Source organism: Symphodus melops (assembly GCF_947650265.1).
Source record: "Symphodus melops genome assembly, chromosome: 12".
NCBI classification, from domain to species: Eukaryota; Metazoa; Chordata; class Actinopteri; order Labriformes; family Labridae; genus Symphodus; species Symphodus melops.
In genome coordinates, this window is record NC_136702.1 from 23,589,654 (window position 1) to 23,604,303 (window position 14,650).

Genomic DNA, 14,650 nt, shown 5'->3' on the forward strand with positions numbered 1-14,650 from the left:
TTTTTGTTTTTTTTATTCACACGCCGACAGGAACGTCTGCACTCGTCTTTATTATAGTCACATTTCATATCATCTGTACATTTCTCCTGCAGAGCTCCAAAACAAATCATGACACAAGATCTGAAAGGATTATATACAATCATTCACCAGCACGTGATTAGACAGTAAACAGATGTTCCCTTTGAATGCTGGGAAATCTGAATAAATGTGAAATGTGATCATGGCGTGTTTTGAATTAAAGTGACCTTTTAGAGATGGTCACTTGTGGCTCGGTCCAGGACTTCCTGTCATTTCACGTTCAGAGCAGAAACACTTCTTGCTTTTAGCGCTGCCTGGTGGCGAAATGAGTTATCGTTTAAAGGTTTTTAAAAAGGCTACAGAGGCTGGATTTAGCAGGCTGCTGCAGAAACACGCCTTGAAGGGGCTCAGACCGACAACATTAAAGCAAAGATCTCTGGACAAACACTTTCCTATTTCATTATTACATTCTATTGTTCATACAATTTCATTATTACATCTCTTTTTTTTTTTTTTAAAGCAACCAGAGATTAAACTTTAAGTGTTTTAGTCCAGACGGCACCAAGTGTCGAGACAGAGTCAAGACCATAAAGACTCATGTAGTGTTCAGCACATGGACTGTGCCACAGAGAAGGCTTCATCTGTAACCAGAGGATAAAAACCGAAGTATGAATACAAGTTATTCTTTACTATTGCAGCATTTTACTTCTAAGAAGTGGTGACGTTTGTCGTCTACCTCTGCTACCTTAATGCCATTATTTAACTGATGTAAGTAAACCAGCAGCTCTTGAGTGACCATGTGACTCACTGAGTCTGCTGATTTATAAAAAGCAGAGATGAGCTGTCACCTCACCTCCAGCTGCAGAGTTTATTTCAAATGGACACGTGTAGATTAACAATCTGAGCCTGTGCTGCTTCTCTCTGCAGGATTAACACTGTTTCACCTCTCCTCCTCTCCAAGTCTTCTTCAGTTCAGAGGAGAGGTGAAACATCTTCATGCTCTTCAGCCAAGTCTTGACTCAACCTTCACCTGGATGCCTGAGAGCATGCACACGGCTTCACGTCTGCAGACTGAAAAAGTGAAAACAACAGGGTTTAAACTGATAACATTCATTAGTTTAAAAACATCAAATCCCTTTTCTTAAAACGGAGTGGATTAAAAACACTCCTCCCTTTAAAAGAAAACCATGCAGGACTCTGGTGTCCATCCTCGGTGACACAGGATCGTTTATAAAGTGCTGCAGTGTCCGCTTCCTCAGGCTTCTTAATCCCAGAAGACTTGAAGCTCATTCAAGAGATCCTGTGGTTGATTATTTTGATTCTTCTTCATTTCATCCACACAAACATGAACTTTTAAAAAAAGGAATAAAAACACAGCAGTGTCCTGCTGAGTGACAGTGATGAGGTACTAAAGTGCAGCTCCTGATTCTTCTGCACAGGAAGTCAAATTCATCATGTCGCTTCAGAAACAAGTTTCCCTTTTCAGGAGAAGGAAGATGAAAATGTACCAAACGACAGTTTTAGAGTTGTTTTGAAAAGCTCTCCGTTCAGCCGGCCCTTTAAACGATGATGTGTGAAGCAGAGCGACGCTACAGGAAGGACTGCTCCTCCCAGCCAGCGTGAGCACATCCCCTCTGCTCGCGTCGCTCCATAACAAGCGTCCGGGCTCCTGTGAGCGTCGGGCAGCTCGCTCACTGATGGTGATCTGTGAGGAAGAAAAAGGATTTTTAGAGGAAACGCAACACAGATGTATTTGACAGGCGAGCCGGCGTTCAAGCCCAGAGGAGAAGCTGTTAGTTTCAAACACAGAGAACGTCAAGAAGACAGAAGATCTGTCCGCTCCTCGCTGCAGCTCAACTTCTACCCAGCAGAAAGGACGCCAGATCTGCGTGTTTAAGTGACACGAGCAGCTGAGCCAATGACAGAGCAGAAGCTGCTTTATATGAGGAGGAACAAAGTACTAAGAGCAGAAGCATGCAAAGTGAGTGTGGACCGGCACGGAGTGACCTCGTTTGATCTGACTCTCCAACATCTGGATGAGAAGAGTTCAGTCTGTGCCGGTCCAAACCTTCCCCTCTCTGTTAGTAACATTCACAGAGTGTTAGGTCAGTGCACACTTCAGCTCTGTGCATGCAGCAGCAGACGTCGGACCTTAGGGGTCTGCTCTGGTGGGAGGAGGAGTGGGAGGGACCCCCCAGGGGGCGCCGTTCATCTTCTTCCCTAAACCTGTGGTCAGTGAAGAAGAAAGCATCCAGCATGGGTCAGAAAACAACAACAGCTGTGACGACGTCCAGCTTTAAGAGTTCAGTGCAGAGAGGGCTGCGTACCGTTGGTGTTGCAGCACGGCTCCGTGGTCTCCCAGTTCATGGCTTTCTGCACGGCTTTCTTCCAGCGAGCGAATCGGAACTCGCTCTCTGTTTGTGAAGAGGACGGGAGGAGTCAGAGTGTTTGGTGTAGCTGTGAGGAGCTTCATGCTTCCTCTCTCTCTCTCTCTCTCTCTCTCTCTCTCTCTCTCTCTTACCTTCAGGGTTGATCTGCGGCTCGTACTTCTCACTTGTGACGTGTGGGAGGTGATCGGGGCTCAGGCTCCACACGTTCACCCCCTCTGCTGCCCCCGCTGCCATGGCTGCACCCAGAGCTGTGGTCTCTGACATGCTGGGTCGCACTGGGTCCACATCAGACAGACACACAGGAGGAGAAAAGAAAACATTTTACAGAACAGATGTGGAATCTTAACTATCGAGCAGTATCAGACTAAGCCGTCGTATTTCTTGGATATTAATGATCCCTCCTCTGAACTCTGGCTCTCCCCTCAATTGAACGTTTCCAAGAAAACCCCTCTGGAGGCTCCTCCAGCCTGAACTGCCTGAACTGTTTCAAGTCAGACGGCTCCAGTCGATCCCCAAAGAAATAACACTGACCCTGCATGTTTTTATCAGCTCGTACTCAGGATCATTGAGAGGTGAGAGCGTCAGAAAATCAAACAAGCTTTGATGGAAGGGAGGCAGAATGTGTTTACTGTGAGTCCAATCACATTTTCTGTTGTAATGGAGAATTAAAATTAACCAGACACAACCTCAGTGATATAGACAGAAGGGCAGGCAGCACAGTTTTTACATCCATCCCAGTAAAACTTATTTATATACAGGTCCAACATCAAACATCCTCCAGCACCTTCAGTCTGCTTTAAAGAGAGCCCAAATCCTCCTGTCTGTGCTCTGTCCACACTCAGGGTCAAAGGTCATGTTTGTTTTTTCTAAATGGGACAAAAGTCAGGAGCAGGTAGGGTTCAAGGTCCAGGTTCAGACCGGTGACAGTGACGCCCCAAAGGGTTAATAATTATGTGTGTGTGTGTGTTCTACTCTTACCTACGGGGATGCAGAGGATGTCGGCCTGCAGCTGCATCAGTAACCTGTTGGCCGTCATGCCTCCGTCCACCTGCAGCTGCGTCAGAGGCACGCCGCTGTCCTGGTTCATGGCGTCCAGGATCTGATGCACACAACGAGACCTTTAAAGCTGGATCAGCACACCCACGCCGCTCATCACAGTCACACTACGACACTGGACCGGTGAAGAGGGAAGCCTGCAGTGTGAGGACTCACCTCTCGGGTCTGAAAGCAGACGGCCTCCAGCGCTGCAAACGCCAAGTGGTTCCTGTTGGTGAACTGAGTGAGGCCGCAGATGATGCTGCGTGAAAAACAGGAAACAGGTTTAACATCAAACAACAAGCTGAACATCATGAGAAACAAACATGAATCCAAACAAACAAATATCTGGAGCTCTTCTCGCTCTCTTGCTTGTTTCAGGGTCAAATGTGATGCGCGTGTGTGTTTGGACAGCTGACTGTCTCACCCTCTTGCACTCGGCTCCCAGTAGGGGGCGTAGAGCCCGGAGAAGGCGGGCACAAAGTAGCAGCCATAAGACGAGCCGGCTGCAGCTGCCAGTGTCTCTGAAAGAAGCCAGTGAGCGAGAGGTGACCTTAAATATTAAGACAAACTGAAGCACAGAGCTCTGCAGCTGATGCTGTCCACGGGGGTTACATGAGGTCGTTTTGGCTTATTGTGCACAACCTAATGAACCTATGATGACAAGTCCATAGAACAAGAGGAAGAGAGAATAACTAAATAATGTTCTGACTGTAAAAACAAGAGAGAAACAAATATTAAAGCTCCAATGTCACCGAGGGCCAATCACACGAGGCCCAGCTGTCCCGTCAAGAATGAATACGTCAGATTTGTTTTCCTTCACCTCACTACAGGAGGTCTGCAGTCACCACTGCCTTTTCTTCATGAGTCAAAGTTATGAGGGGGCGCGTACCGATCTCAGAGGAGGACTTCACGATCCCCATGTTGTCCTTCAGCCACCGTACCACGGCCCCGGCGATGGCGACCGAACCCTGAGAGGACGAGAGGAGAGCGTACGAGCTGAACGAGAGCGGAGCATCGGGCCTCAGCCAGAGTGGACGAGATGAAACGCTTTTATCCTCACCTCCAGTGCGTAGACCGCCGGCTCGTCTTTTCCCAGTTTGTAGGCGACCGTGGTGAGCAGGCCGTGATCGGACGTCACCGGCTGACAGAGACAGAAGATTATGAGGACATGAGACATCAGATCAGTGTGGCTGAAAATGTCCCTCCAGTGTTTCTACGGTTGTTTACCTTGGTCCCTGTGTTTGTGAGCAGAAAGCAGCCGGTGCCGTACCTTCAGAGAAGATCACAGACACAATGTTCATTAGACGTGGAAATGTCCGCTCTGAATCCTGAGGTTCTGATTGAACGGCTCCACAGCTCACTGACCAGTTTGACGTTAAAGCAGCGAACAGTGGCGAGCCTGCTCTGCTCTCTGGAGTCAAATATAAAGAAGAGGATGACTCACGTGTTTTTGGCGTCGCCGTCTTTGAAGCACATCTGACCAACCAGAGCAGCCGACTGATCGCCGAGACACTGAAGGAGAAAAGATTCACAGACAATATGAAACACTGAGCTGGAGGGAATGACGTCGTGTTTTAATAAGAAACATATGAAGAGAGTCAAAGACTTTCAGGCTAACTGCTCAAAGCTTCATGTGACACTGACACACACACACACTCAGTGACATAACATACACATACTTACTCCAGAGATGGGAACTCCTGCAAGGGAGGTGGACTTCTGTTTAGGAGAAGAACAGAGACAGAGACAGAGACAGAGACAGAGACAGAGACAGAGAGAGAGAGAGAGAGAGAGAGAGAGACAGAGACAGAGACAGAGACAGAGACAGAGACAGACAGAGAGAGAGAGAGAGAGAGAGAGAGAGAGACAGACAGAGAGAGAGAGAGAGAGAGAGAGAGGTTTAGTGGGGCTAATAGTTTGTTTCAGAGGTACTTTTGTAAAGTTTTAACAACAAACATCATTGGGAATAAATTATGAATAAATTAATAAAAAAGTGTTTATGATGAAAGATTTTAAATTCAACCTTCTCTCTCTTTGACTTTATTTTCTTCACTTGTTTTTTGTGCAACAAAACCGAACAACGTCTGAAAACAAAGAAAGCTGCGAGGCCGCTGTTCTCTGCGCTGCAGGTCAAAGTGTCATCAAACAGGTTCAACGAGCGAGAGGATAACACACACACATAAACAAACTGCTGATAACACAAGTGGGCCAGAGTGACACGGGACAGACAGGGAGGCTTTTTAACAAGTTATCAATAGATTTAAAAACTCAGAGGAGAAGAATCTCCATTTTGAAATAAATCGATTTTTTCCACCTCTCCAGATCATCATTACAGCGTCATATTAATATTTATAAATCAGCTGTAATGTGGGCAAATCTACCACTTCCATGTTTTTATCATCAGGCTCTTATCAGCTGATTTATCAGGGAGATGTCTGAGGACGGACACGCACACACACACACACACACACACCCTTTGACTTCTCATGAATCATTTCCTTTTATGACTCCTCAGACGTCCTTTAAATGACCACTTCACTATCAGCTGTTGTGATGAGTTTCGCTGGTGTCTTATCTGCTTTTATGGTGGTTACAGAGAGAGGCATGATGGCTTCAGGTCTCCTCAGGTCACTCTTTACACTCTGACACAGACGGAGCTCACCATGTAGCCGTAGATTTCAGACGAGCTGCGGACTTCGGGGAGGATTTCCATCGGAACGTCAAAGTACCTGTGAAGAGGCACAGTCTGTCAGAAGAGATGCACACATGGAGCGACAGCACAGGGGAAAGAGAGGGTTAGCATCACTTTGATAAACGAGGTTTCTACCCAGAATGTCCTGAAAATAAAACCCTGAAACGACTTTGAAAGAACGAAAAGGCCAAACTAAAAAGATGTGACGTAAACAGGGACTGATCTTAAAGCCTTAGTGTAGTTCACCTGCAGAGCTCAGGGTCCCAGTCCATGGTGTGGATGTTGAAGAGCATGGTGCGACTGGCGTTGGAGACGTCTGTGCAGTGAACCCCTCCGGCCCTGCCCCCCGTCAGACACTGAGGGGAGAGAACACAAAGTCAGCATTTTCCCCTCCTCTTTACAACTTTACTGCTGATTTTAACAATAAACTGGATTTTTCTCCAGATGTTTTCCTGGCTGTGTTTAGTAGAAACATGGTCACTGGAGTTTGACATGAAAATGATGGAAGCCATTGAAGACTTTTGAAGCACAGCTGTGAAGGTGATTTATTATGAGTGAGGTGACTTTGATTCCCTGTGATGGCTGCACACGTACTTCAGTGTTTTCTGTTCTTCTCTCTGCTTTTTGTTGATACTGTGATGTGCATTGATTTCTCTTTAAAGCCTCATATAGCACACTCGAGCTTCATCTTCTGTCCACATCTCGTCCTGCCTCACACGCTCTGTCCCACAGCTTCAGAGTGGCTGTTTGGAGGGTTTCAGTCTCCGCTCCGTCTGACTCTTACCCAGATGATCCAGGAGTCCACCGTGCCGAACATGGCCCGCTGGCTCAGCACGGCCTGAGCCACTTCATCCACGTTGTCCAGCAGCCAGCGCAGCTTCACCGCGCTGAAGTAGGTGCTGATGGGAAGACCCGTCTTGTGCTTGAGAGAGAAAAGCAGAGACATCGACATCAACGTGATGTTTGGAAGAAATGAAGATATGAACACAAACACATATCCCCCAGACTCTGAAAGTAAAGTATGGCATGGCTAAGTGACACCCCCCCCCCCCCCCCCAATCACCACACACACACACACCTGCAGGACATTTAATCATTCAGAATGAAGTATCATCATCTTCACATTCAACACTGCAGTATGAATGTGAAAGCCGAGCGTCCCTGTGCACGTCTCTCACCTTCAGGTGATTCTTGTTCCTTTCTGGAGCCTTGTTGATGAGCCGCTCCACCGTGGACTGAGTACGCAGGTCCAGCCAAACTATGATGGAGGGGGAAAAACACTTCAATATTTGGACTGTGAAGACATGCCTGAGGAACTCATCAGATTGTTATGCTGACAAAGCTGAACAATCAGCTGTTTGTTTGTTTTTGTTTTCATCCATTCAGCAGAGTTTACCGTTAAAGAAAATGCCATTAGGGCAAAGCATCATGGGTAAAGAACTCCGCTTTCTTGGTCGACACTGCTTGTTTTAAAATTGCTCATCAGTGTATTTGAACAGGTCAGAGCAGCACTGTGAGAAGGTCAGTGAAGGCACGGCTGAAGAATTTACAGCCATAATTAACGACCTGCAGCATCAACACTTACTGAACATTAGCATGACACTTATCAGCTTCATCGTGTGCTGGTAGATCCCACCTTCAAAATGCTGCTGTCGTCATGCAGCCATGAACGAAGAGCTCTCTAACAAATCATCCCAGCTCAACCTCAAGCAGAAGCTGAAGGCCTGAAGCTCTGACAGATCCAGTAGTACCAGTTCAAGTGAAACTCGTTCATGTCATGATGCTGCAAAACTTCAATCACACCACAATCATGAAGTCATTAAGTGTGCTGACTTTACATGCCAGCCTCTTAATGAGCTCATCCTCCATTACTTCACTGTCCACCCCCACAAATCCATCAGAACAGCAACCACTGTGCAGACAAAGCCGCCTGTCAGGCTGAACCTAGAGACCTCGTGGGGGGGTAGAATAAGAGTCGCTCTGTGCTGCTAATATTAGCGCGCACATACACACACACACACACACAGAGATGAGGCCTTCAGTGGGTGGTGGCGCCCTGTGCTCAGCTCCTACGTTGATTCATCAGCAGGACGTGGGGACACAGGACACGATACTACTCATGCACTCTGCTGTTTCCAAAACTTCCTGTGACTTCAACTGACGTCCCAGACGAGGAAAGGTGATCCCGTTAGTCCAAGTATTTACATATTCCTGGGAGCTTAACTGCTGTTGGCTACTAGAGGTTTCCACGGCGATGCTTCAGCTGGAGGCTGAGAAACATGATCCATGCTGCCAAAGACATGTTTCCACTGACAGGCTCAGATAGTTATTCTGGGTTTCTGACATCATCATCATCACCCTACCAGAGCTCCATGCAGGGAGGGAGGAGGATCTTCAGCACACGCTGATGACATAAATCACACCTCGCTGAACACAAGACACGGCATGCCCTCTGCTGCTCTCTCATTGGTTACTGGGTACAGTGTAAATGGGTGCAATACTAGAGCGTCATGCATGTGTTTGTCCAGACGCCTCAGACATGAGACAGTAAGCTATGATGCTCTTTGAAGACCTTTCATGGACAACCTTCAAAATGTTTCAAACTAAATTCATGTTCGATCAGGAACTGAAGAGAGCGAGTGGAAACCTCACACTCATGTCTGAAAACATGAATTCATCCCCGGGCCTTGTATTAAAGGACCCTGCCTATATGTGAGACCGTTCATGTGAGACGGGGACTTTTATGAATTTTCAAACAAAACATGTGCACATCAAAGATGGAAAGACTATAATATGGTTCTATTACACAGTAAAGTGTTGCATATTAACTCTGCACAAAGTGAAGATATCCAGAAACAAATTCTCAATCTGTAGTTTGATTTTCCTTGTGAAGACAGTGTTTCATCTACAGCAGGCTGGAAAAAGGCACTGGACCTATTGGATGAATGTTGACTATGATATACGTGTCTAAACTTGTCATCAGTGAAAGTTGATGATTCAGATGTATGCTGCACCCACCGATGGCGTTGTAAAGTGGCTCTCCGGTGTCTTTGTCCCAAACCAGCGTCGTCTCTCTCTGATTGGTCACGCCCACGGCTGAGGAAAAACAGCAACAACACAAACGTTAAGCTGTAGCCCCTCCTCTCTCTGCTGGGTCAGAACAGCATTAACAGTCCATCATGGTCGAGGTGAACTCAGAGCATCTCCGCCCTGCCAGGCGGGTCGGCAGCACTCATTGGTCGGTTTTCACAGAGTCTCACCTTTTATGTTGGAGATGTCGATGTTACGCTCGCAGAGTTTCTCACACGTCCTCTCCATGCACTCGTACACAGACTGCATGATCTCCCTGGGGTCCTCCTCCACCCAGCTGAGAGAAGCACAAACACACACAAACAAACACAGGCACGTAAACTCACTGAACCCTGCGTGTGTGTGTGTGTGTGCGTGTGTGTGTGTGTGTGTGTGTGTCACGGTCTCATGACACCTCCTCTCAATGTAAAAGGTACAAACTGGGAAACAATGCAGTCAGAAGCCTTTGCTTTTGCACTTGCAGAAAACTCCTGATATTTCCCGGAGTCACTGTACGTGTCCTTCAGTTTCTCCTGACGGATCCCTGGTACGAGCCCGAGTGAGCCAATGAGAACACAGCAGGATATAATCCAGAGAATTCAGCTCGAGCCAATGGGAGAGGGGAGAGTCATTGACATCCTGTATATCCTGCATCTGCACGTGACCGCTACCATCTCTGTGTACATCATTAAACGGCTATTATTAAACTCTTATATTGATGTTCTGATTCTGCTGAACTACATGCAGCGTTGCAATAAAGGCAGATGTCCTCATTATAGCGCACGTTTTACCTTAGGAGACCCCCCCCCCCCCCCCCCCCATGAGTGTCATGTCACCTTGGTCTGGAAAGATATTGATTTATAGTGTTAAATCTAAGTAGGACATTGTGTTGTCATGACAACCCTCCTGGAGTGTACGTGACATGTGAATGCGAGTAAACAGAGCCGGCTTGTTTTTGTTTTTTAGAGTCCATAAAAGCTGGACTTTGGACAGCGTCATGTTTTAACACATGAAGTGAAGTCAAAGATTAATCAAACATCAGGAACACTTCAAGGAAAAGTCCTGATCTCTTCTGTATCTCAGGTCCACATGTCATAAAGTGCCAGCAGAGAGAGAACTGTGTCTCTGATGTTTCTGATGCTTTAACAAACATTGTGTTCTGTTGGTCACATCTGTTCTAGATGTGATTATTGAGAAAAAGATCAAGTATTGTTATTCAGATATGCTAATGTGAGATGAACATGTTGAGTGGGGAGCACTCACCCCTCCTTTGGGAAGCTCTGGTTGATCTCCACATGGTGCTGGCTGATCAGTTCAGCTGTTCTTGCGTTGAACACCTGTGGAGAAAAGGAGCTCATTAATGGAGAGGACTGACAGGGAGGTTAAACGTTTGATATCAACCTGTTGGAAAAAAGCTTCATCAACACAACAGCAGGGAAAACAAGAAATGAAATATCAGATTCACACACACACACCTCATTTTACCCACAATGCACTGTAAATGTTCGTTTACCATCTTCAGAGAGTAAAAGCAGCAGGAATACTGCGTTCAGAGGGGCGGGACAAAGGTGGGAGGAAACATCGAGTGCACAGAGGAAACACACAGGTGACCAATTTCAAGTTTGGTGGGAAAAATCAGATATTCTGTTTATTTATTTTCTGCCCCCTTTTTTCCCCGTGTGTCCTTATGATGATTGTGTAGCTGACATGTCCTCTATTATAGGTGCCATAGATTTCAGAGGAGGCAGCATGTTAGCCCAGAGAGTAAGGAGGGAGTCAGCATTTCTTCTAATCAGCTTTAACAGGATGATGAAGCGTCAGGAGCAGGACAGACAGAAGAGCTGCAGGACAGACAGAAGAGCTGCAGGACAGACAGAAGAGCTGCAGGACAGACAGAAGAGCTGCAGGACAGACAGAAGAGCTGCAGGACAAACAGAAGAGCTGCAGGACAGACAGAAGAGCTGCAGGACAGACAGAAGAGCTGCAGGACAGACAGAAGAGCTGCAGGACAGACAGAGGAGCTGCAGGACAGACAGAAGAGCTGCAGGACAGACAGAAGAGCTGCAGGACAGACAGAAGAGCTGCAGGACAGACAGAAGAGCTGCAGGACAAACAGAAGAGCTGCAGGACAGACAGAAGAGCTGCAGGACAGACAGAAGAGCTGCAGGACAGACAGAAGAGCTGCAGGACAAACAGAAGAGCTGCAGGACAGACAGAAGAGCTGCAGGACAGACAGAAGAGCTGCAGACCAGGGAATCATTAACCTGCAGGAACAAGAAACATGTCACAAGCAGGACACCGTTACCCCTGTGAGCGTCCGTCACAGCAGCCTGAACCCGCTGACATTAACTGGAGGGGAGGAGACACATAGTTGGACAGCAAGCAGGAACGTCCTCTCCCATTTTAAATGGACACATGTCATGAATGGAAAAGATGAAGCAGGACGTCCCAGTCACGCTTCCTTGGAAGAAATCAGATCCCCAAGAAAGTTTTCAAATTGAACATCATCGAGTTCAGTGTCGTGTTGTTGCACCATCAAGTGTTTTCAAACAGCTGATGTTTTTGTCATCAGCACTTGACTTGACAGACTGCCCAACACTTCAACGATCCTCCAAGTCATTGAACTAACCAAAGCCACGTCAGAGGGTCGGTACAACACAAGACCAGGACTGATCTGGAGAGCTTGTGATGTTCCAGTGTAAGGTGACGCAGTCGTGAAGACTTTAGGACCAAGGACTGTGTGGTCAGGGTGAAGGCCGTGATGAATACAGTCAGGAGAGCAGACAGTTATATCTGTTCATAAAACGACAGAGGATCAGCCGTCAATATTTCATGAACCAATCAGTCAGGAGAACACATTAAACTTTTTCATCATTAAGAGGGCCGTACATCATCCTGATGACTAATCTCCTCTCATCCTCTGAAACAACCAGTGTCCATAAAGAGCCGGCACAGTCTCCGAAGCTATTCAGACTCAGGTGCAAATGTGTCACATTCAAACTAACAAACGTTGTTGCACACAGGAGCAGGAGGAGCCTCGCTCTTAAAGGAACAATCCCCCAATAAAGAGCTGCAGGTTTAAAATAAAAACAAAACAAAGACTCCCTGTTGTCCCAGTTCATCACATGTGAGAAGCTGGCAGGTTTCACTAAATGTGTTTACAAGACCAAACCAGGCATGAAAAATCCTCAGTCTGTTCTCTGCCACAGAGCGCCAAACTGTCGTCTTCTTCGCCAAGTCTGATCTTCCAGCTGACCTACTCGAGTTTTATCACAATGGATCTAAACTGGATTCAATCAGCTCCAAGGAAACAACCAACCAATCACGGGGCTGAGGACATCTTCAAAACTAAAAACAGGTTCAGTGATGAATCTCATCATCTCTGGTCGACAGTATGAAAGGAATGAAACAGAGGGGCGTGTTGGACTTCACATCACACTGTTAATGAGTTAGTCTCCTTTAAGAACGGCTCAGGAACTTTCCCAACAAATAACTGACCCGAGTGAAGCCGTCTGCATTCAGAAGAACCAGAGCTTTGTGAAAACAAACCATTATATTATTATGTGTCCACCACAATCAAGAAGTTTCATTGAACCAGTCTCCACATAGAGTCAAAACACTGAATCACATGTTGACTCTAAACTTCATTAAAGTATACCCAGGAGACACTTCCTTTTAAAATGAGACCATCTTTAATGCCATACTGCAAAAACATCGTGAAACACGTATCGTACAATCTTTTTAACAAAACTAAAGATGGAGTCACAAGTGTGTAGTTTAAAACAAACAGCTCCCTGCTGCTGCCCACCGGCAGGGGGCGCACAAACGACCCCGATGTTTATAATGTAAATCAGTCAGCTCCTATTTAAGAAAATAAACAAAACAAATGAACCGAGCTGGTACTCGAACACACCGGTGGGGGCTGTGTAACCAGGACAACGTGACACACCGGAGGGGGCTGTGTAACCATGACAACTTGTAGCTTTGGAGCGAGTTGAAAGGATTTTTGTTTTTGTCAATTGTTGATTTCTAACTGCCTCGTTGATTCAGATAAGGGTTTCTTTGTGTTTTAGAGAATTAATAAACAACAACACGCCAAAGTTTGATGCAAAAGTCTGTTTGAAACGGACGTTACGTTCTGCCGAACGTCTCCACGTCACTCACCAGAAACCTCGTCGAGCTCGTGCCCTGGTCGATCGCAGCAACTAGTGGATCCATCCTCGCCTCGGTTCCCCCCCTCGCGCACTTTACAAAAAATAAAATAAAACTTAAAGCAGAGTTTTAACCACGAACAGCCGCTGCCCTCGAGACCGACACGAGATGTCTGTCTGCAAAAATGACCGAGTGTCCTCGTGAGGAGTCGGTTGACAGGGCAGGCGTGTGGCTGTCAGACAGTTGTAGTGGGAATGAAAGAGGATCAACCGGAACCGGCGCGACCGGTCCTCAAACAGTGATTGGCTGCCGGTCAGAAGGCGTCGACTCACGGTGACCAATCAGATTGAGGGGCACGGCGCGAGGAACGTGAACTATGGAGATGAATGAGGTTTGTTAAATGAGGGAAATGAAAAAAATATACAAATAAATAATAAAAAAATAATAATTAATTTAAAAGTATATATTCATGCTCTTTCAATGATCAGTGTCGATTGATTGAATGTCTTTTTACTTAACATGTTTTACAAAGGTGAATTAACTTAAATAGGCTATACAAACCTTAACATGTAGGTCAAGAATACTGTGTTTATCTGCAATCTCTATGCTCAGCTTTTAGTGTAAAATGAGACGTTTTACAAGTATATTTAACATAAGCTGTGTATATTTTTTAGTTTCTTCTCTGTCTTGTGAATACAGCCCCTGAAGTCCCAAAAAGTGAAAAATAAATATGACTACATGTGCTACAAGAAGTTTTTTGCATTGGAGTGGATGTGAAATGGATTTAACCACCGTGACGTCACAAAGTTGCAGGCTGACACACATCTTGAAGGCAGGTATTTGGCATGCTGGATGTCACCTGGATGTCAGTGTGATGACATAAACAGAGTCAAGGACACAAGGATCCTTTTGGAAAGTTAAGTTAAGCTGTTTTGCTTGTACAACAAATCAATAAATGACCTCATGTTGTCGCCATGGATACAACTGTCAATCATCCCAATAGCTGACATAATGTGTTCTTGTCTGATATGTGAAATCATTCTGTTTCATTCCTGATATAAACATGTTGAATCACGATGGTTAAGCAGGATGTGCAGGTGTGAGCTGAGCAGCTGTTCAGAGTCATGAAACATGAAACGTGTCACAGTCTTTCCACAGCTTGATTCCTCTGCTTGTTGTTCACTCTGATTGACTGTAGTCACCGTTACAGGTCCTATAGTGATACCTACAGGCTAGAAGTCCATCCTACACCTGTGGACACTGAATACTGTCAATCCTACAGATAAGACTT

The 14,650-nt window shown here is 46.1% G+C and overlaps 1 protein-coding gene across 2 annotated transcripts; it reads right to left on the bottom strand.

The window, feature by feature from the left end:
• Position 1: 1 nt before the first annotated feature.
• Positions 2 to 13,745, bottom strand: LOC306832387 (glycerol kinase-like). 2 transcript variants are annotated; one of them, XM_079357039.1, is made up of 20 exons: positions 13,372 to 13,745; positions 10,471 to 10,544; positions 9,399 to 9,505; positions 9,157 to 9,234; positions 7,317 to 7,396; positions 6,923 to 7,060; positions 6,385 to 6,494; positions 6,109 to 6,175; positions 5,130 to 5,165; positions 4,891 to 4,958; positions 4,674 to 4,716; positions 4,507 to 4,587; positions 4,336 to 4,414; positions 3,871 to 3,967; positions 3,621 to 3,705; positions 3,387 to 3,507; positions 2,540 to 2,683; positions 2,346 to 2,432; positions 2,170 to 2,244; positions 2 to 1,723 (listed from the first exon to the last, which is right to left on the bottom strand). In XM_079357039.1, the coding sequence occupies exons 1-19, from the start codon at positions 13,423 to 13,425 to the stop codon at positions 2,171 to 2,173; spliced, it is 1,623 nt and encodes a 540-aa protein (XP_079213165.1). In that variant the 5' UTR covers positions 13,426 to 13,745; the 3' UTR covers positions 2 to 1,723; position 2,170. The 2 variants fall into 2 exon arrangements, with proteins under 2 accessions (XP_079213165.1, XP_079213166.1); XM_079357040.1 differs by lacking the exon at positions 2,170 to 2,244.
• Positions 13,746 to 14,650: the final 905 nt, after the last annotated feature.